This window comes from Saccostrea echinata, unplaced genomic scaffold (assembly GCF_033153115.1).
Source record: "Saccostrea echinata isolate AGI-Se365-2 ecotype Australia unplaced genomic scaffold, CSIRO_AGI_Sech_v1 ptg000051l, whole genome shotgun sequence".
NCBI lineage: Eukaryota > Metazoa > Mollusca > Bivalvia > Ostreida > Ostreidae > Saccostrea > Saccostrea echinata.
The window spans coordinates 9382035-9406042 of record NW_026889800.1 but is presented as its reverse complement, the minus strand read 5'-3'; the positions used below and the strand labels follow the sequence as shown (position 1 = coordinate 9406042).

Genomic DNA, 24008 nt, shown 5'->3' with positions numbered 1-24008 from the left:
GAAAGTAAAAGAAAACCAGAATAGAAACTTCTTAAAAAAATATCAATTTGTATTTTCTAAGTGTTAATTTATCGAAAACATAGGGAAGGGTGACTTTAAGCATAAAATTATCTTAAGACAGCCTAAATGAGAATTCAGTTATTTAAATGTCATTCAACAAGAATTATTGCTTTATAAATGTGTCAGGGTATCAAAAGATACAGAGTAAAAGCACTGAAATACATATGACAGTAAAGTATACTATAATTGAGTTACAATTTATACCATAGTTGATAAAAAAACAATGCAGATCTTCAGTTTTGATTGGAACAAAGAAATACCTTTATAGGGTTAAAAATGTTGCTGTTCAATGAATTTATAGTTTAAAGTACAGTATTTTTAATGAGAAAAATTTATTGAAAAGCGTTAAAGCAGGTTTTTGCCATAAGACAGTATAGGTGCTTTTAAATGAATGATAAATGTCTACAGATTGAGAAATACACATACTTAATAAGATGATTTTTTCTTCACAGAAAACATAACTCTCCGTTGAGTTTGAAGGATGTTTACTTGATAAATGCTGTCAGTGCTGTAGTACACAAGAGTTTACCACAGACGGGAACACATCATAGGACTATTTCATCTGGTCAGCAGTCTGATGATAGTGAAACTCTGGATAACAGAGGTCGAAATGGTGATACCTCACTTGATGATGAGAACGTATTAAATAACTTTGAGGAGGAAACATTCAAGCTCGAGAAATCACCAGATAAGTATGAATACTTGGCTGAAAGACAAGAGAGGCCAGAGAATGAATCAGGAATTGTAAAATCAGAAATGGAGAGAATTTTGAATATGGTTAAGTTCCAGCTGGAGGAAAGTAATGATGGAACCTCAGTCAGTTCACTGTCGTCTTCTCAAACTTCATTTAAATCACTGTCTGCCTCACAAAATTCTCAGGACAATTTTGAAAAAGTCCTTTCTGATCAGCTGAATTCCATCTCACAAGGACTTGACCTTCTAATGCAGTGTAATAGCAATTCTCTTAGTTTTATCAGTCCCGATGAGGGAAAGGAATTAAATAATGTCATAGAGAACACTATGAAAACACTCGAAGCATCAATGCAAGAACAAAGTGCGGATTCTGATAAGAAAGAAAGCTCTGAATCTAAAACCTCTGAAGCGGAAACAACCAAAGATAAATCTAGACTGCAGAAGAGGCCAGATGTGAAGAATCAGTTCGATGTTGCTGAAGTAAACAAACATGTTGAATCCAGTGGTTCAAGTACAGATGAATTGAGACAAAAAGATGATTGCAATGTTGCTTTGACTACTGAAGTCAGGAGTCCATCCAGTAAAGAATCTTCACCCAAAGTGCATTTTGACAGCAATACAACAAGTGTTTCAGAAGTTAACACAAATCAGCCTACTGATGAGACAGCATTTTGGTCCAAAATATTGGGATTTTCTTCCCAAGAAAATAAAATTCTTCCCACGTTTTCAACACCTCCAAAGAAAGAAGAAAAACTGAATAAAGATTCTGAGGAGAGTGAACTCAAAGAAAATGTCATTATTATATCTGATTCTCCAGATTCCAATCAAAAAGGGAAAAATGCTGAGGCAGGAAGTTCTGAAAAACTAGAGGATAGTACCATAATGATAATGGACTCCTCTCCAGAATCAAATCAGAAAGATGGGAGCAGTGGACACAAGGGTCTTGAGAATAGGATAAGGGACAAAGATAATGACGGAACTGAGGAAAGTTTAAGTTCTGAAGTGGAAGGGTTGTCTTCTGAGATGTCAACAGTGTCCCCAGCTAGGGTTGAAAATGACAAGGAAGTACCAAAAGTTCGTAAAGCTTTTATTTCACCCATAAGATTTCCAGATCAGACTGAAAATACCAAGAATAAGGAATTGAAGAATGATGAGAATACTACCACAAGCAGGAACATCATTGATGATAATAACAATGCTAAAACATCAAACAATATAGAGACGAATTCAAAGATAAAGAATGAATCAGAAACTAAAAATAAAGTTCCAGAAATTAAGATAGAGCCTGCAAATGCTGAAAGCAAGAAAGTGGAACAAAATGTGACAATAAAATTGGAAAAGGCGCCTCTTCTGAATCTGGGTCTGACAGATGCCAGTAGACTACGGGAGAAAACCCCACCTATCGGTGTCTCTATGTCAACAAAAAGAGTTTCTCCACAAGAAAAGACTCTAACTGTCATTATTCCCGAGAATAAGAAAAAGCTGACTGCACAAAGACAGTCCCCAACAGTGTCAGTCAAGACAGAGACTAAAAGGAATGATTCTCCACGGCATTCCCCAGCATTAAGGAATGAAGAGGAGAATGTGAGAGGGGTATCCCCTGTTACGGAGACAAGAACAGTACAGTTTAAAAGCATAGAAAAGAAGGATGTTTTCTCAAGGCTATCTCCACAAATAAGAGATGAGGAAAAGAAAGAAAAAAGTGTTTCTCTTGGTAGTGAAGTTGAGACTACTCTACCTGATCAAGAGGAAGTTCAGTCAACAATTAAAGTGGAGAAAGCTGCAGAGACGCAAGCAGGGAAGGATGATATGGTTGTGGTTACAGTCAACAAGGAGAATCCAAGGTCAAGCAAATCCAGGTCAAGGTCACCAGTTACAAGAGGAATTCCGTCAAGTTACAAACCACCTCCCTCCTCTGCTAATGCTGAACCAATGTCAAAGGTATAGATAAAGTGTTTAAATGTCTTTACTGCATTCAGAAGCAAATGTGGTTGCAGATACATTTCCCAAATAATGATATTTTAATTTTAACGCTAGGATATCCTTATACGAAAGGACAATTTGATTTTTGAAAGAGTCGGGATTTTGTTAAATAATGAAAGTTCAATTTATTTTAGGCAGGACCAATAAGAAATGAGGTCAAGGCCAAGAGGGATGAACGTCAGTATCACCCATACAGGAAAGAAAAAGCCAAGAAAAAGAACACATGGTCTTTTGACATTGCATACGAGTATGTGGACTTTAAAGAATTATTTAACCAATGGAGGATTCATTTAAAATAATTATTGTATTATTAGAATACTATAATAAAATGAAATGATGAAGGAAAAAAAAGTATGATAAACCTTTGTGACTTCTTGTCCTACAATTTGAGAAAAGTGTGTTTAAGTAAAAGAATTATTTTGATTCTCTAGCTCACTAAGGGAGTTGATGCATGATTTGACGGTTTGTTCCTACAAAAAACAGAAGCACAAAGCAAGGCATAGGAGGACAAATTCCAGATTTGCCAACTACACCTTTGTAAGGTCAAAAGTACCAGACTCCTTGCCTGGAGGGTATGATTATTTATTATTGATATGCACATGTATTTAATAATAAACACAACACAAGATTCATTTTATGGGATTCTGATGATGGCATTATAATCTTGTTCTTAAAAAATTTTATAGCTGAATGCAAGATTTCAATGTCTTTTAGCATGGATATGGTGTTTTGCAAAAACTATATAAAATGTCAACCTGCAGTGCTCTATAACTAATAAACGAACCACTACGCAGTACAGTTAAGGTGCCAAATGGAAGTATCAGCGAATTTTATAGATAGAAAATACATTCTTTACAAGGATGGGTGATTATTTTTAGGACTTTACTATTATCGGACAAATGCAATGTGGTTGAAAAATACATGTTGAGGACAGACTTGTCACGTGATGTGGCACTCACGGGATTTTAGCAAATATACCTGCATCTATGAATTCCAATATTGCAAGGGCATAACCAAGTTAAAAATCTCAGTTTAATTTATAATTATTTTTAACACTCTTTGTAGTTTGTGAATAGTGCTGCGAACCTATATAGATTCCACTATCTAATTGTGAAAATTATGTTTGTTAGACGGTATGTTGAATATTTTGCTGGTCAATTACATTAAATATAGATATAATTAATTCATTTGCAATATTTCATCAGGTTTGCAGCACTTTTCAGATATCTTCATACTTCTTGAGTTTATGTGTAAAAGCATGCCATAATTCACTGAGGGTATGCCCTTGCAAAATATTGATTTATTACGACCCCGCTTGTCTAGGGAATGTACGGGAAGGATATGAATAAAATCAAAAAATGGACATCGCATCCAAGTTAATGGCCTCTTATATATCTTCAAATAATTATTTAATTACAAAATACATTTTTCATTGTATAGAAGATAACTTGATCCGCCTCTCACTGCATACAAACTGCATCAAATTTTACGATATGACGTCACATTGACAAGTGCATTGCGATCATTGAATTGTTTATATATTGCTGTGTGGGATTTAACCAGCGACAATAATGCATGCACTAGTTAGTATTGATATAGTTTAAAGCTATTTAACAGTTTAAAATAGCAAATCATTTCACTTTGTGGTAATTTGAAGAACTTGTATTTTTGTATGATATCATAGTAATCATTTCCTGTATAAATTAGGCCCCGCCTCCTTATTGTAGCCTTAACTGTGCTGTGTATGATAGTGAATCCCTCAGTTATATGAAATTTCTCTAGTGTCATATTCTGTTTATAAGAAAATCAGATTTTATTAAAAGATTTTTAGCTCACCTGAGCCAAAGGCTCAAGTGAGCTTTTCTGATCAAAATTTGTCCGTTGTCTGTCATCGTCGTTGTTGTAAACTTTTCACATTTTCATCTTCTTCTCAAGAACCACTAGGGGAATTTCAACCAAACTTGCCACAAAGTATCCTTGGGTAAAGGAGATTCAAGTTTGTTCAAATGAAGGGCCACGCCTTCTTCCAAGGGGAGATAATTAAGAATTAGTGAAAAATTAATGGCATCATTAAAAAATCTTCTTCTCAAGAACCACTGTGCTTGAAAATATGAAACTGATGTGGAAGCATCATCAGGTAGTGTAGATTCAAGTTTGTTCAAATCATGACCCCTGGGGGTCGGGTGGGGCCACAATGGGCGATCAAAGTTTTACATAGGAATATATAGGAAAAATCTTTAAAAATCTTCTTCTCAAGAAGAGCAAAGCCATGATTGGTCATATTTATGTGGTAGCATCCACAGATAGTGTAGATTCAAGTTTATTCAAATCGTGACCCCTTGGGGTCTGGTGGGGCCACAATGGGCGATCAAAGTTTTACATAGGAATATATAGGAAAAATCTTTAAAAATCTTCTTCTCAAGAAGAGCAAAGCCATGATTGGTCATATTTATATGGTAGCATCCTCAGATAGTGTAGATTCAAGTTTGTTCAAATCGTGACCCCCGGGGGTCGGGTGGGGCCACAATGGGCGATCAAAGTTTTACATAGGAATATATAGGAAAAATCTTTAAAAATCTTCTTCTCAAGAACAGCAAAGCCATGATTGGTCATATTTACATGGAAGCATCTTCAGATAGTGTACATTCAAGTTTGTTCAAATCATGACCCCCGGGGTCGGGTGGGGCCACAATGGGCGATCAAAGTTTTACATAGGAATATATAGGAAAAAATCTTTAAAAATCTTCTTCTCAAGAACAGCAATGCCATGATTGGTCATATTTATATGGTAGCTGCAATAATGTAGCCCTCTCCCGATTTTTTTTTTTTTTTTTTTTTGGGAGAGGGCTACAACTCCTAAGGATCTCCGTAATGGTGCAAGTGCGGGAGTGATTCACTACCGCACAGATTTCGGCTCAAATTATCAGTAAATGGGTATTTTATTAACATTTCTTACCTGAACTCATAAAATGTAGTCATGCAAGACATGAATTGATCCAAAAATATACAGAACAATCCGTATATCGGTTATTTTTCGTGTATGTCAACATCACAACTTGAATTTATCTGCCATGTTTACTGACCTTGATCGATTTTATTTTGGGACAACCAATGAGAAATCGGGATCTAGGGGAGCGGATCGTTTAGGATTTCCCTTATTTTAAGCATAAATATCACTGTTTATGAAAAAAAATCACATGGAATGCTTTTATTTATCGATGTTTTAGTGATATCATACCACACAAACATTTATCAACACCGACATTTACTTTATCAAGTGATTCTAAAATTCAAGCGCAAGTCTCTGTACATCACGCGAGAACTGTCATGGCTGCTGAAAAGATCGACTGGTAAACACGCAGATTTATTTTACTTGGTTTTCGCTCATAAAGGGCTATGATGTTGATAGTGAATAAAAATTCCGTCTTATTGGAAGTAAGTTGAATGCAAAAACAATTTATTTTGCCTGCAGTCGCCCGTATCTAAAAAATATATTTGCACCATTACGGAGATGCAGTGGAATTGTAGCCCTCTCCAGAAAATAGCAGATTAAAAAAATCGGAGAGGGCTACATTATTGCAGCTAATTTATATGGTAGCATCCTCTGGTAGTGTAGATTCAAATTTGTTCAAATCATGACCCCCAGGGGTAGGGTAGGTCCACAATGGGCGATCAGAGTTTTACATAGGAATATACTGTATAGGGGGAAAATAACTCGCGGTGTTAATATTCGCTATATTCACGGTGTTAAGAAATCTGTGAATTCAAGAAACAGTGAATAAGTTTTCAATAACCTCCATGTTATATTTGGAAATTTGAGAATACACTACGATAGGTATACATGTACATGTATATACGTATATTACATGGTCATTACAGTAATTACGAGTCGCACTTGTCATTCAATTATTTTAATTATCACGCTTTACTTTAATTTAGATCAGCAGATAATAAACCTGTATTTTTAATAGCCCACGCTACATCAATCAAAACACATGGGTCATGGTTTTGATTACCCGTGCATAACTATATGACCACATGTATTTGTTACCTGCATTATCATGCGTATTAGTTTATATCGACATTTTGTTTTTAAAAAATCATTCAAATAACTTTTGAACTTGCTGAAGATGTGGAAGGATATTATTTCTTCGACCTACAGTAACACATTTCTTACCGTCCAGTGGTTTTTCGCCGTGATGTATTATCCCTTCGGAAAGAAGATCTTGGGGTGGACAAGGAAGGTAATTTTTATTAAATACCGATTCCGCGAATTCAACAAACCGTGATCGTGTCAGAGGAGAGAAAACCGTGAAAATTACAACCCGTGAAATTAATCCCCTGTACAGTATAGGAAAAATCTTTAAAAATCTTCTTCTCAAGAACAGCAAAGCCATGATTGGTCATATTTATATGGTAGCATCCACAGATAGTGTAGATTCAAGTTTATTCAAATCGTGACCCCCTGGGGTCTGGTGGGGCCACAATGGGCGATCAAAGTTTTACATAGGAATATATAGGAAAAATCTTTAAAAATCTTCTTCTCAAGAAGAGCAAAGCCATGATTGGTCATATTTACAAGGAAGCAATCTCAGATAGTGTAGATTCAAATTTGTTCAAATCATGACCCCCGGGGATAGGGTGGGGCCACAGTGGGTGATCAAAGTTTTACATAGGAACACGTAATAAAAATCTTTAAAAAAAAACTATTTCTTAAGAACAGCAAAGCCATGATATGCATATTCATATGGAAGCATTCTTAGATAGTGTACGTTCAAGTTTGTTCAAACATGACCCCTTGGGGTCGGGTGGGGCCACAATGGGTGATCAAAGTTTTACATAGGAATACATAGGTTAAATCTTTAAAAATCTTCTACTCAAGAACAGCAAAGCCATGATTGGTCATATTTAAATGGAAGCATCCTCAGATAATGTAGATTCAAATTTGTTCAATTCATGACCCCCCCCCCCCCCAACTTTTATATTTAAACTTTTCAACCTTTCAAGACTGAACTGATTTCTGCTTTTTTCTAGCCATAGTGCTCAGGTGAGCGATGTGGCCCCTGGGCCTCTTGTATTATTTCATATAGCTATGAAAATGTTATAATAGTTTTTTATACAAGTTTTTTTTTTTTTGGAAAAGGGGAGTGGGATGGGGGAGGAGGACAAATTCTTTATGTTGATTACACCCCTGTAAACGAAGTTTGGTGGGTATATAGGAATCACCTTGTCCGTCTGTCCATGCAATCTTGTCTGGGCTTTAACTTCGTACTGGAGAATCACTAGAAGCTCATATTTGGTAAAAAGATTGCTTATAATCCAAGAATGTGTTATGACCTTGACACAAGGTCATTCTGGCAAGTTCAAGGTCACTGGCAGAAAAAAGTGTAAAATTCTTGTCTGAGCTACAACTTTGATTTTGTAATGGGGAACCACTGGAAGCTCATACTTGGTACAAAGATTGCTTATGACCTTGACCCTAAACCATTCTAGCAAGTTCAAGATCACTAGCGGAAACAATATATAAAGTCACTGAAAGCTCATACTTGGTACAGAAATTGCTAATGATCAAAGGGTGTGTCTTGACCTTAAGGTCAATCTTGAAAGTTCATCACTGGAAGAAAAATTATAAATATATCTTTGTAACGGAGGATCATTTGAAGCTTGAACTTGGTACAGAGATTGTTAATCCATGGTTACCAAATTTTGCAATTTATTTTTGGCTTTTCCCAAAGCTAGTATGTAAACTTGAAAATGTTACTTAGTTACATTATGATTCTGTCCTCTACTTTCTAGCATTAGCAATGCTGATGAGGAGGTTATAGATGATGATTTCAATGAGAATGCTATCCCTGATTTTGAGGAGAGGAAGAGGAAAGCTGACTTGGTAGATGAACTGACAATGAGGGAACAAGAAGAGGGAGACTATACAACAGAAAGAGCAGTTTACATCATGGAGGAACAGGTGAGCCAGAGGGGACATGTGGACATTTTCTGTGATGTAGATAATTGCTGCTCAGTGTTAAACATGATCAACATGCTCATTACTGTCTCAAGGAGCATCCTTGTCAAGGAAAGAGAAAAGCATAGTATAAGACAGTAATTCTTAAATTATAAATATTATTTTGATACTGTAAACCCTAATTATGGTTATCCTGAATATTACTGTGATAATTTGAACATGAGCCATGGTTATTCTAATAAATATTACTTTGATAATCTGAACACTAGTCATGGTTATTCTAAATATTACTTTGATATTGTGAACACTAACTATAACTGACCTCTAGGAGCAGCCTGATCAGGAAGAAGAGAAGAATGAGGAGGCAGAGAAGAAGAGGATCCCTAAAATGCTGGCTAATCTCCCTGTGAGAACTGTAACAACTTCATCACCAGGTATCCCAGGTACTTTTGCAGTTACTGAACAGTGTTTTCATTATATCAGTTTTACATGTTATAGGAATTACAAGACATCCTCCTATATGTGTTACTGCAAGCAGTGTAATGAAATATTTTGATGATTGAATGACAGGCACAGTTTGCTACTCAAACCCACTGATATTTTGGCCAGAGATGGAAACATATTCATCCAATTTACACACATAAAGGGAACTTGCTGCTTTGTCTGTATATAAGCATCTTTACAAGTCTGGTGTTTGTGATCTGCTACACCCATAATAAACCCTTGGCCTTTTGTGTCATTTGAAATTCAGGATTATATAAATGTGAAGTGACCACCTCTATACTATAAGGTTCTTTGCAGACAAAATAAGAGCATTTTAAGTTTCAAGATTTTAAAGAATATTCAACAAGCAGAGATCAAGGTTTTTTGTTTGTTTGTTGTTTAACGTCCCTCTCGAGAATTTTTCACTCGTGGAGATGCCGCAATGATTATTTGACTATTTCTTAAAGGTAGACATCAAGTCACTTTATATCCACATCAACTAAGATGATGCATTTTCTGTTTTTAGAATGGCTTTCTTTTGCTAATTCTACTGATATCAGAAATAAATTGATCAGTTTCTAGAATTGTTATGCCATTTTGTTTATAGGTAAAGAATGCAAACCAGACATAAGCAAGATGGATACCAAGCCTGTATTAACGGATGTTAGACGATCAGATACCAGGTCCATTATTTTTAAGTCGGAAGGTTCATCAGAAATGAGGAAGGTAGAGACTGTGGAGAAAACGCCTTCAGAGGATGACAGAGCTGATGATTCAGATCCAAAGATAAATTCAGATGAGGAAATCAAATCGGAAATTAAAGAACAAGTCAGTAATAAGGGTTAGTTTTTCTTAAGCTAGTTCAAAAGTTGTTACACATCGATAACCTGATTCAAATTCACTCAAACTGTAGTAAGCTAAAAAAAATTATGTCAAAGAGAATATGCATGTATGACAGAGTATATTTGTTCTTTCCAGAGGAAAAACTGAATTCAACCATGTTGGAGATTAAAAGTGAAACCATGGAAGTGGAAGATAATGACAGTGAAAATTTTAGGGTTAACTTTGTAAATTCATATAATGAAGCCCCGGATGATGAGGGGGAGACAGAAATGGAGGGTTTTAACGACTGGATTGTGATTGATGAAGCTCCAGATATAGAAGAATTAGATGTAATATCTGAAGTTCCTGCTGATGCAAGGGAAAACACAGCAGATGTTCTCATTGATGTGGGGGAAAATACTGCAGATGTTCCAACTGTTGTGGAGGAAAAAGACACAGATATTCCCACTGATGTTGGGGAAGTTCCCATTGACGTAGGGAAAAAAGATGCAGATTTTAAACAAATTTGTGAAAGTAGTGCAAATTGTAGTGTAGACATAGACCATGATATAACTATTGATTCAAAAGAGAAATTTGATATGCTATGTATAAAATACACCACTGAACAAACCAATGCACACAATGTAGAAGAAAGAATTTATCCTGATATAAATGATTCTGAGGCTTGTTCAGAGAATTCTAGAGGAAATCAGAGTAGGACAACAGACCTTAATACCAGTCTGAACAGAACAGTATCAGATGTTCAGGATATGAGTATCTCGGAAGACGAAGCCATTTCTAAACAGAACAAGGAAAATGACCAGTACATCCCTGTTATTCATCTACTGGGTGTAAAAGGAAATACCTTCTGGTGCAAAAATAAAAGTAGTGTGGGTAATGAAAAAGAAGTACTAAGCAAGGATGGGGGGTATACAAATGACACAATGGAAGTCAAAGAATGTGTTGCTATTAGTCCAGTGAAATTTAAATCTCCAGATGACTTTAAAAAGATTGAGGAGAAAGTGCCACCAATTTCTGAAAAATATGATCCAAAAGGAAAGGACTTTGGAAATTGTGAAGACAATTGTATTACTGAAAATCTGAGCGACTGTGACAATAGAGTTAATGAGGATGAACTTCCAGCAAAGCCAGAAAAGGGAGAAAATGGTCAGAATCAAATAGAGGTTGAACCTACAGCAAAACCAGCAAAGGGAGAAAATGGCCAGAGTCAAATAGAGGGTGAACCTACAGCAAAACCAGAAAAGGGAGAAAATAGTCAGAATCAAAGAGAGGATGAACCTACAGAAAAGGGAGAAAATGGTCAGAATCAAGGAGAGGGTGAACCTACAACAAAGCCAGCAAAGGAAGAAAATGGCCAGAGTCAAATAGAGGGTGATCTAAAAAATGAATCCAGAAAGGAAGAAATGGTGAACAGTGTTTTAGCATTGCCATTGTCAGTATCCACAAACCCTGCAAAATCAGCTTCTGAAACGTCTAAAACTGAAGAACACACTTGTATGTTCACTGAAACAGAGAATGAGAACAAGTATACTTATTGTGAAAAACTTGCTTCTTCAAATGTACACATTAGAGACAGTAAAACAGAAATCAACAATGTATGTAATGGGCATGCTGAGAACAACATGCTTGAAAATGTTAAAAATATGGTTGACAGTGGAGATGAGTCTGAAAACCCTGTTCCTTCCAATTTACACACAACAGAAATGGACAGTTTACCTATTGAGGATGCAGAGACCAACATTCTTGAAAATGTTAAAGAAATAGTTAACAGTAGAGATGGGTCGGAAGAAAAGTCCAGATTATTCACAGCAAATGTAAGAAACAATGCTGACAATTCTAGAAGTGAAGAAAAACTAGAACAAGATAAAGAATACTTAAATTCAGATTCAAAAGTTAATAGGGAGTCTGAAACCAATTCTTCAATGTTTAATATTACAAGTACTCCAAATAAGATAACGATTTTTTCTCAACCTGGTTCCTCTGGCAGTTCTAACAACATTCAAGATTTGGCAAATATAAGTGTACTCTCTGAGAGTTACAATGAAAAAGGGGATGGCCTGAGTTTATTGATTGGAGCTTATGATCAAAGCAGTGGAGGTGAAAGTTACAATTCATCTACTGATTTTCCACAGGATCAAAATGTTTCTCTTAGTAATAATACTCAAGCAAGTGATTGTTGTCATGATGGAGTTGGAAGTGATAAAGTTTTGGAAGCAGAAGAAAAAATGGAAAAATATGATGAGGTTAAGCTGGAGAAAAAGGATGATAGTGGTTTACATTTTCCTGCTACTGTTCAAAATACTCTGGACATTGTGTCTAACAATGAAACAAGTAAAACAACTTTTGATGAAGAAAAGAAGCAAGTAGATCATGCGCCAAATACAGTATTAGTAGATAAAAAGATGGAGTTAAATTATGATATTGAAAATCCCAGAGAAGCAGATAGTTCATTTGATGCAGAACAACAATTTGAGGATATTATGTCTGTAATTGGTGAAACTGACCATGATATTTACCAAGAAATGGATGTAGAAAAGTCAGATCAAATGAGAATGCTAAAATTTTCCAGCAGTGAATGTGGTTTATGTGATGACCAGCTTTGCTTAGCTAAAGTCAAATGTTTAACAGGACTACTCGACCCACTGGAGGAGGCCATGTTGTCATCTGGAATTTTGGACATTAATGATGTTCCAGTTGGAAATGTTGTAGAAATTGGTACTGATGAGAGTTTCGTGAATTCTATCAATTTATTGCAACCAAACAACACTATCAGTATTGAGAATGGAGAACCCAAGATGTTACATCCAATTGAATGCAAAGGAACATTTTCTGAAGAGGGTGGCATGATTCAAAGAAGTTGTGTAAATGTTCCTGAAACCAAAGCATCTAACTTAAATAACAACAATTTCAATTCTGATGATGAAGATTGTGAAAATCGTCTCGTAATTAATGATGAAACAGAGGAGACATTAAATGAAAGCGTAATAACCATAGAAGATGATTCAGAATCGGACCACACCTCATCAACTGAAACTGACTACATCTCTGATTCTGTAGATAGTGAGAATGAATTGTCTACCAGAGGAGATGACATGTCAAAATTAGTCGTGTCAGAGTACTTAAGAACCAGTCATAAAAATGGAAGTATTGATTGTCTGATTTCAGTCCCACAGAAAATGGAGAACAGGGTGGATTCACTTCATAAAAGCCATTCAGAAAAAATTCTGGAATCAATTTGGCATAATACACCAGAGAAATCCTCAAGGTTGTATAACACAACAGGTTCTCTTACAAAGTCATCCATCAATTCTAACACCCCTTTAGAAATCAAAGAAGAAACTAGGAGTAAAACATCAAAAATCAGAAATCAAAGTCTAGTAAAGCCTCTTATTGTGGAAAATAAAGATACTCCTTTACCAATCCCTGTGCGTTGCCCATCTCCAAGTTTGTGTTCAGTGCCATTAATGAACCAACTTATGCTTTCAAACATTTCTTTACCTAGTCAGCAATGTGCCATGCTACCTTCACAGCAAGTCCCTTTGAACCCCATACCCCTGCTGTATGCTATTCCTCAATTTCAACCATTCTCAAACATCTCTAGTACATTACCAACACTTCCCCTTTTGCCATTTCCAAATATTTCAGTTGTACCTCAAGTAAATCCATTTATGCCGATACAGTCACTTTCTGCATTTTCACCTGCACCTGCATTTGAGCTCACAAATGATAAGTTTGAAGCTTTTAGAAGAATGAATAATTCTGGAAGAGCTGAGTCGCGTTTTCAAAGTCCTATTCTTGGATCGTTACCGATGTTTGGAAGCAGGAATGTTGCACAATCGCCAGTACATTATCCTTCTCTGACTCAAAGACCGTCTCAAATTTTATTCAACAGAAATGTCACACCAGAAAGAACTACAGTTATTGAAAATGAGAGAACCACTCCAGATTTTCTTCAGAAGGAACAGTCACCTTTATTGCCACCAATATCTTCCTTTACTCAAAGAAAGGTAGCAGAAATTGATTGTGCAAAGAGTACTTGTGTATCTCCCAGCTTCCCTTCATATACAGGAAATATGGCTCCAAGTCATTTAAATCATCCAGTGAGATTGCCATATTCTTGTTCTTCATCTAGCTCATTAATACCTACTCATGATTTTCCCAGGTCCTCTGCTCAGAAATCCTACCTGCCTGATTATGTTAATTCATCAGTAAATATGGCTTTACATTGTGAGTCAAGTACAGACTCGCAAAAGATAAATAATCAGAGAAAGAATAAAGACCACAAGCAGACAAAAAGTAGAAAAGTAAAAACCAAAAAGCAAACGAATAACGTATCTGAGAATTTATACCAAGGCCATGAGAGTGTTCAAAAGGATTTTATGACTAGAAAAGATGGATTATGTTCAGGAAGAATTCCAGTGGGGCATGTGAAGCCCATGTCTTTCAGTGACCGAAATCACAGCGACAATCAAACAGACTAGTCAGGTTTACAGATGTCTAAAGAAGTCTGTGTACTTCATCTCTTCATTTCTCAGTAAACTCATACCAATGTTCATGTTTGAATTTAGCATTGTTTCTAGTAAAGTTAAGTAGTGTATAGTAAAATTTTTATGTTGTTGACTTTGAAAATGGCTAATTGTTGAATGTAATATTAGCGAAGAAGTGGCCTGGTTTATGTATGCCTTTTTCTAGAGAAAGACAACCATGAATGTAATTTGAGGACTTTTTTATGTCGAGTGTATGATTGTGTATCTTAACAGTCCTGAACAATACGTATATTTTGTCACTAAAGCCTGTCTCGATAACAAATCACAGAATCTCGTGAATTCATCATATCATTTTAAATGCATAATGTTACAAACGTGTAAGGTAGAGGCGTCTATTTTTATCATGACATGTAAATTGGTGCAAACTGTGCAATGGAATTTCTTGTTTTTGATTTTTTTGTGTGTGAAGTAGTATAGTAGTAGGGGGTATTTGGCGGTTTAACAAGTGCCATATCATTTGACCAGCTCATTCTTTTTTTTTTAGCTCTTCTGAGCCAAAGGCTCAAAGAGCTAATGCTATGGCCATTTGTGCAGTGTGCGTAAACTTTTTAGAATATGGGCCATAACTCAAGAACCCCTTGACCAATTATTGTCAAATTTGTCACAGGGTATCCTTGGCCCAAGGGCTCCCTTTTATACTAAAACTAGGGTTGTGACCCTTTAACAAGGGGAGATAATTAGGAAAATAGAAACAAAAGTACTGGTTGCTAAAAAATCTTCTTCTCAAGAACCACTGGGCAGATTATCACCAAACTTACACAAAAGGATGAGGATATGTTGTAGATTAAAATTTGCACAGGGATTTACCCTGGGGCAAAGGGTGTGGTCTCAAGGTCACTTCAAAGTTGACCAAAAATTACATTTTATTAAAATGTTGATATTTCGCTTACTATAAGGACTAGGATCATCAAATGTTGTCAGTTGATGCATCTAAGGACCTCATATCACGTTGACTCAAAATTAGGTCACCGTGACCTACTTTTTAAATTTTTGCTGCCATTCTTTTTCAAAATGATTTAGAGGCATATTTTGAACAATTTAAGGCCTATGATCATCAAACTTTGTCAGTTGATGTATCTTTGGTCCTCGAAGTATGTCAACTAAAATGTAGGTCACCTTGACCTACTTTTTTTAATTTTATGGCTAATCTTTTTTAAAACAATTAAGGTCATTAATTCGAATATGGAGAGGTTTAGAATCATTAAATCTTATAAGATGATGCATCTTGGGGCCATTAAACATATTTATTAAAAAGTAGGTCACAGTGACCTACTTTTTGAACTTTGCAGGCATTCGATTTCAAAGTGTTTTAGAGGCATAATTTGGACATTTTAAAGCCTGTGATCATAAAACTTTGTAAGTTGATGCATCTTGGGTCCTTAAAAAATGTCAACTGAAAATTAGGTCACCGTGACTACTTTTCAATTTATATAACTATAATTATTTTCAAGTACTAATTGGCTTAGAATCATCAAACTTTGTCAGTTGATGCATCTTGGGTCTTCGGAGTAGGTCAACTGAAAAGTAGGTCACCGTGACCTACTTTTGAAAACTTATGGCTTTAATTAAATATTTCAGGTACTAATTGGCTTAGAATCATCAAACTTTGTCAGTTAATGCATCTTGGGTCCTCGGAGTACAACAACTGAAAAGTAGGTCACAATTACCTACTTTTGAAAATTTATGGCTTTAATTAAATATTTCAAGTACTTATTGGCTTAGAATCATCAAACTTTGTCAGTTGATGCATCTTGGGTCTGTGGAGTACGACAACTGAAAATTAGGTCACGATGACGTACTTTTGAAATTTTATGGCTGTATTTAATAATTTCGGGTACTATTTGGCTTAGAATGATCAAAATTTGTCAGTTGATGCATATTGGGTCCGTGGAGTACAACAACTGAAAATTAGGTCACGATGACGTACTTTTGAAATTTTATGGCTGTATTTAATAATTTCGGGTACTATTTGGCTTAGAATCATCAAAATTTGTCAGTTGATGCATCTTGGGTCCTCAGAGTAGGTTGACTGAAAAGTAGGTCATCATGACCTACTTTTGAAAATTTATGGCTTTAATTAAATATTTCAGGTACTAATTGGCTTAGAATCATTAAACTTTGTCAGTTGATGCATCTTGGGTCCTCGGAGTACAACAATTGAAAAATAGGTCACAATTACCTACTTTTGAAAATTTATGGCTTTAATTAAGTATTTCAGGTACTAATTGGCTTAGAATCCTCAAACTTTGTCAGTTGATGCATCTTTGGTTCTTGGAGTACAGCAACTGAAAATTAGGTCACTTTGACCTACTAAAAAATTTTATGGTCATAATTTTAAAAAATATTTAAGGTATTAATTGGCTTAGAATCATCAAACTTAGTTGATGGGTCCTCAGAGAATGACAGGTGATAAGTAGGTCACCTGACCAACCCTCAGGTACTAGTTGGCTTAGAATCATCTTTGGTTCTCAGAGTGTTAATTGGAATTTCAAGTGTTTATCTAAATATACAGGATACTTAGAGGCTTCAGATAGAAGTGATAGGTTGTACAGTTTATCAGAAGAGCAATTCAAGGCCCTTGGGCCTCTTGTTTTAAATTTATTTACTTATTTTGGTTATTTATGTTTGTCTTTCAACATTTCTGTATTTTCTAGAGGCCACCTTTTTGTCAACTAATCTAATATTGGATATATCTCCAGGCCCGTAGGAAGCAAATTCACTCTGAGGGGGCACAACCATACATTTTCAGTTGGGGGGGGGGGCACTATCAACTACCAAAATTCCTTGAAAGGTCATCAGACGTTATTATTGAGGGGGCACAAGCATGTAGTAGCCATGTTTTCTATAGTACTTATATACATCGGCAAAATTATTGGGGGGGGGGGCACGGCCCCCCGTGCCCCCCCCCCCTCCCGGTTCCTACGGCCATGATCTCTACACAGTGCCGTGGTTGATAAATATTTTTAATGAATATAACATTTTGAAAGTTTCAAATTAAAGTGTTTGATATATTAATTTTTTTTTAATAAGGCTTTGGTTCTAAGTTCCTGCATTTATTAAAAAAATTAACTTGAACAAAGTTTAATAAAACTGTTATTAAATGAAATGAGAAATTTTAAAGTGCATATAATTTTTAAAGGAACATTTACTTGCAAAAAAAGAGAAGAAAGAACGAGGGCGCTTTTGATTGGCATTCAGCAGGAAGCTGGGCGCACTTGAAAAGTGAAATTTTCATTGATCTGTCACGTGAAATTTTAGCATTCCTTTGATGTATCAGGTTCCTGTGAAATAGGAAAGGGACATATTTTCCCGATATTGTATTTTGATTTGCTAAAAAAGAACTTGAAAATTGGCTAGATGAGTCATTTGGTACAAAATGTTACATTTTTAAACACATTTTTCTAAAAATTTGCTATCTCTGGGTCATCTCTCCATGATTTTGATACGTTATTTCAAAGAAACTAACAAACATTTGTAAAAAATGGAGAGAAGACCCAGAGACGATAAAAAATGAACTTTTTCCAAAAAGAAATCCACCGCGTAAATGCGGTGCTTCATTGTCGCTTTAAAAACCATAAGGTGTATGTAGCGGTGATAGCTCAGTAGTATTCGTTACCCGTCCAGTGCAATGAAAAGGAGTATTTTTTGGTTCGATCCTCGCATGGAGCGTTAATATCTTTTTTTAGTGCAAACAATTCTTTTGTCAGTTTAATTTTATGTACTGATTTATTTTCAAATAGATAAATTCTGGTTCTGTTGCACCGAAAGCGAAAGCAATTCTTCCGACCTACTGATTCTTTAATATATTCATGTACTTGTAATTGCATTTAACAATACCCTATGGGTATATTTAGTATTTATGTGAAGCGTTACTAAGTTTTACATGGAGTAATTATTAAGATAAGCGGACTTATATATTAAATTTGACAAAGTATTTCAAACTAAATGTAATATTTTCCCATGTGCGTAACTTTGTAAAGTACTGTATGTCCAGCTGTGGTCAGTCGACCAAATCGTAGACATTTAAACTATAAATGTTTCGTACGCCTTATTCCTGCAGATCACACGCCAAACACGCCCATCTTCTTTGGTTTTAATGTTGCATATGTAGGATATTCGTTTTTTTCCCTCTGAATTACATGTTGTAGGTCAAACAAATAAGCTTTAACGATGTATTTTTACAATCTGTTTGATGAAGTATAAACTTTTGCCAATCTTTGTTAGTGCTGTCATTCCAGATAAATGAAGTATCAATTTGGACAGCTCCTGGCTTGAGCACGGAAAGTGTTTATTACGCTGTCAGTTTTATGTATACATTACTTTTTTCTTTGTTGCAATCATTAAAATTTAGTTTAAAAATGTATTTGACTTTTAATTTGGTGCGTGTTTCCGACTGTTTCTGTTGAGCAGTTTTAAGCTGTTACGGTTAAGTCTGTGTTGATTGATCTACTCATCATAAGATGTGAAGCCTTCACATTTGTAAATCAGGTTAAAATGCAAATATAAGTATACTTGAGTTTGAGCGTTGCTCTTGACAACCATCCGTTGGTCCTTTTCCTGAACCTTTTACCTTTTTAAAGGGGCAGGGATACAGATAAGATGTTTATAATCTTTTAAAAAAAAATATGTAGAATTTTGTGACGTACGTTTTGCAAAAGGGTATTATAATAAAAATTTCAAGTAATTTAGGCTAGTCTCATTAGTAAAAGATATTAAAACTACTGTCAAAAGAAGTAAAAAGAATTGTAAAACCATTATACAAGTCTTGTCAGTTTGTGGTCTGTGTTTGTTTGTATTTTGTTTAACGTCCCTCTCGAGAATTTTTCACTCGTATGGAGACGCCACCACTTGCCGGTGGAGAGCTGCAAATTTTGTCCTATGCTCGGCACTTACGGCCATTGAGCAGTGAGGGATCTTTATCGTGCCAGCACCTACTGCGACACGGGACCTCGGTTTATACGGTCTCATCCGAAGGACCGGTCTCCACGTCCCACAGTGGGATTCGAACCCGCGACGTAAGGATCAACTCCTTACTTCGCGACTCTAGAGCAGACGCTGTAACCACTGCGCCACGCGGGCGTTGTGGTCTGTGAACAATGTCAGAAAATTGATATGGAACACATCAGGTAAAACGTAAAGATTAAGGTTTTGCCAAAGGTCAAGATGTCCAAAAATTTATTTTTACAATAGTTCAAACACTATGTGAGGTATAAAGTTAAAACTTTTACAGTTTATAAATATATCATTGATTAACAGATAGAAAGTATCACTTGAAAAAAAATATGTAAAAAAATATTTTTTGAGAAAAAAAAAAATTGCATATTTTTAAAAAAAATACACCTGCTTAATTCTGTACTTTTAGAGAAAACCATCATTGAAGAAATAATATATGTTTATCAATGAAGGGCAACTTGGACGTGAATGGTCTCTGAAAGGCTGTTATTGAAAGCATGACATGTATAAAGACAAGACCCTTATAAAATCCGCCATTTGCAATGAACTTTCGGTTTCAAATCTTAACATTTGGACAAAATAAACAGGGAAAACATCTTTCCAGAGGCTATCGAAGTCCAACTTACCCTTCATTGATAAACATATATTATTTCTGCAATGATGGCTTTCACTAAAAGTACGGAATTAATTAGGTGTATTTTTTTAAAAAATATATGCATTTTTTTAAAAGAATTTTTCTCGATAATTTTTTTTTTTTAAGTATTTGTTATCAAGAGATACTTTCCATCTGTTAATCAATGATATATTCATACACTGTAAAAGTTTTAACTTTATAAACCACATAGTTTTGGAGCTATTGTAAAAATAAATTTTTGGACATGTTGACCTTTGGCAAAACCTTAACAACTGTAACAGATTACCAACATCTTTTTTTTGGGGGGGGGGGGGGGGCACTACCAGGAAAAATTCCTTGACAAGCTGAAAAAGATCATACGACATTCAAGGTAGTACACAATAGATAGGCAAAATTTTTCCTCAAATTCAATTTTTTTGAATTTTGTTCTAGGATCCAAAATCTCTCTTTATATGTAATTTGAAAGAAATTCATCCGCACATTTCTTGCCCACTTGCATGTAATTTTGAAATGTAGCCTATCAGACCTTTGTAAGAAGATTGTGAAATCGGACATTGCACTTTAGAAAATACATTTAAAAAAATTGTCAATCTACTGCAAATTTGTGTGTTATGCTTTTTATATATTTATACAACCTTTCTGTTACAAAATTTCGATAAATTATATTTAAACCGGTATATTTAAGTGAAATATGATGGAAAAAAAAGAACATACATTACCCAGGAATGAAAATTCACATGTAAATAGTTAGAATTCAATTTCTACGGGAAAAAAAAATCAGCAGAATGATTGAAATGGAACCCATATTAAAATGTGTCAAAATGGGGAACATTGAACCGACAGTTTCAGATATTCTGGCGATTTAAAAAAAATATTCAGTGCAAAAAATTGAAAGAATCGGTAGATGGGTCACAATATTAGAACCTCAAAATATGACCTTGACCTTCATTGTGTTTAAAGAATGGAGACTCTTGTAAAATGTCAAAATATCAGGTCCCAAGACCATAAACTGAGAACAGACTTAAGTCAAAATTTCAAGTTAATATAACTTATGAAATAATTTTGATAATGGAACAAAATTTTCATCATAGGTTTACATTGGAATATTTTACAAACCTGCAAATTTTAAGTATGTATGTTGAATAAAACTTAAGATATTCAAAATCAAAATTTTGACTTAAGTCTGTTCTCAGCTTATGGTCTCTAGGCCAGGTCTCTATTATGAATGGATGAAAAGTTACTTTGCATTTAATAACAGACTGTCCTATCGCATGGAGATGGCATAAACACATTCTAAAAGTAAGCTCTCGAATGACCAATATGTAGGATTCTCTAATTTTTTAGCTCACCTCAACGAAGTTGGGGGAGCTTTTGTAATGCCCTCGTCGTCCCAGGTTAAAGTTTATGGAGCAGATTTCTTTTCAAGTACTTCTATGCCCTATATTAATCAGAGATGCATGGAGGATGCTTCTAGTGTGTTTCATTGTACCGACTGGTTTAAGATGCTTCAATTTCAGCTGAAGAATGACCAGGTTAATCATCGATCGAGTAAAGCTATTAGTATATATATATATATATATATATATATATATATATATATATATATATATATATATATATATATATATATATATATATATATATATATTGTTTAATTCCGGAAGATAATAAGAAGTTTTACTGCACGAGGGGGCCTTTTTGCAGAAATGGATTAGCAGTGAGTACTTTCAGCTTTAAGTTTTGTCTTTTACCTTTGGTTTGTTCTTGTTTTCAACATAAGCATTTTATACAGTAAAATACAAATAAAACAAATAAATAAATAAAAAGAATCTCTCAAACAAATAAATTATGTGTTAACACTATTTATTAGATTTTTTTAATCTCTCCATTTAATCTACAAATCAATACAATGCTAAGTAAACTTGAGTGTCTTTTTCCTCGGAGTTTATAATTAATGTCGCTGGTAATTCGGAATGACACATGCATCAAATCAGTAAATAGGACTTCATTGTTTTTTAAGATACTCCATGACATATATGTTTCCAGACGTTTTTTCTCCCATTACCAGAAATTTATTGTCCGCAACACATATAGAGAGTGGACATTGAATACCATTATTTTTTAGTGACACTAATTGGAAGAATTCCCCTTCACTACCAATAACATGCAAGTAAGAGTTATTTGAATCTGCTATCAAAATATGTCCATACCGATCCGTAGCAATGCTGGAAGGAAGCAACTCGCGCTTTTGTTTGGTCAGTGTCTTCCAATCATATGTAAATCGTAATTCTCCGCATGACTTTATGACAACAACAGCATAATAACCAAGATCTGTAGTGCAGATATCATTGTAATACATTGACTGCGATGCAGTCAGGTATGTTGAAAAGAAGGTGGTTTTCTTTATCATACTGAAATTCGGAAATAAGTTCACCGTGGTCTGTGTATTTGGCGACTTTAGAATCATCTTTTTTGTACAAACATACAAATAGCTCTCCAGCTGAGGTACAAGTCATACCTTTTGGTTCCCATGGGCTTGCGAAGATTATGGATGACAAAGTCCTGTCGCAAAGAATTTCATCAACCGTGTTCTCCTTGGTGTTGCTGAACAAGAGATTACCTTTCGACGAAAGAGCCAAATAATTTCCTAAACTAGCAATATCAATGTCGTCAATAAGGTTTCCATTAAAGTCAACAAGAACCAAACATTTGCTTTTCCCTCCTACCCAAACTCTGTTGTAGCCAAAATGCACAATCGAGGTCAAAGATTCAAAACTATCCTCGATCCAAATTGATTTCATGTTGATTTTGAACAGTACACTAGGATGCTTCAGAAGGATTTTCTTGTAAATTTTGATTTCCTTAACATTTTGTATTCTATATGCTGGATGTTCTAGTAATACTCTTCCGGAAATTTCTCCGAAATGCTCCTTCAATTTAAAATCTTCAAACGTTTTCGCGTGAAACTTAGGTCTGGTATATTCTTGCAATGCTGGTAAATCTGTGAAAATGTCCGAGTTTGGCTTAAATCTCACAAGTTTGTCAATCTTATTTGAGGCTTTTAGATCTTTGTTTTCTCTCAGAAGGATTTCAATACTGGCAAGTTTCTCTTTGAAGAATTCCTCTTGTTTCTTTAGCCCAGTTATGTCTTGAGATTCCATATCATGCAATTGTCTTTGAAGCTGGAGTGCAATATAATCAATTTCCTCTTTCCATTTCAAAAACGACCTTGCGCGAGTTTTGCGGATATCTTCTCTTTGTTTTTCATAATGTTTTGGGAGAGACATCAGCCGTGATTTCATATCATTAAGATTTTGTTGGTAAATGGATCTCAAGCTTTGGAGGTTTTCATTTTCAGTTTCAATCTTTTGGATTAATTCCCTCTTTACTTCTACCAGTTCTACCATATCATGTGGCTTGTGTTTTGTGGAAGAACAAATCAAACAAAGGGGTTGGTTGCAAGTCTGACAAAACACTTGGCATTCAAGCTCTGGATGACTTTGACACCTACAGTCATCGGTATCGTCACAGCCTTCTAAAATGTCCATTAAAATATGTCCCAATTTTGACTTGCTTTTTAGATGTTTTGAAACACAATTCTCGCAAAGTTTCACGCAGCATGTCTTACAAATGTATGCACTTGGCTCATCACAATCACTACAAGAAACAATGTTTTGTGCCGTAAAGTCAGCCGTTGTCATTGTAAAGATTACACATAGAGCAGCAACAAATTTTCAGATCATTTATAAAGTACAAAAATATGTTGTTGAGGAAACAAATCATGAGAGAGCAGTTCCTCTACTATGAGAGCAAATGTTTTGGTGAGAATATATTCACGGGCCATCTGATA

The 24008-nt window shown here is 35.1% G+C and overlaps 2 protein-coding genes across 2 annotated transcripts in view; one reads left to right on the top strand and one right to left on the bottom strand.

Annotated features, from left to right (window-relative positions):
• LOC133203560 (uncharacterized) overlaps nt 1-14529 on the top strand; it is a 43111-nt gene extending 28582 nt beyond the window's left edge. Inside the window, exons 15-22 of the mRNA XM_061339329.1 lie at nt 513-1217; nt 1323-2694; nt 2871-2983; nt 3168-3308; nt 8533-8701; nt 9027-9141; nt 9789-10022; nt 10160-14529. Coding sequence (XP_061195313.1) covers nt 513-1217; nt 1323-2694; nt 2871-2983; nt 3168-3308; nt 8533-8701; nt 9027-9141; nt 9789-10022; nt 10160-14505 — 7195 coding nt within the window. The 3' untranslated portion in view covers nt 14506-14529. The remainder of the gene's footprint in view (nt 1-512; nt 1218-1322; nt 2695-2870; nt 2984-3167; nt 3309-8532; nt 8702-9026; nt 9142-9788; nt 10023-10159) is intronic.
• A 7974-nt stretch (nt 14530-22503) lies between these two features.
• On the bottom strand, nt 22504-23565 carry LOC133203559 (uncharacterized). Its single transcript, XM_061339328.1, has one exon. The coding sequence runs from the start codon at nt 23563-23565 to the stop codon at nt 22504-22506; it is 1062 nt and encodes a 353-aa protein (XP_061195312.1).
• Nucleotides 23566-24008: the final 443 nt, after the last annotated feature.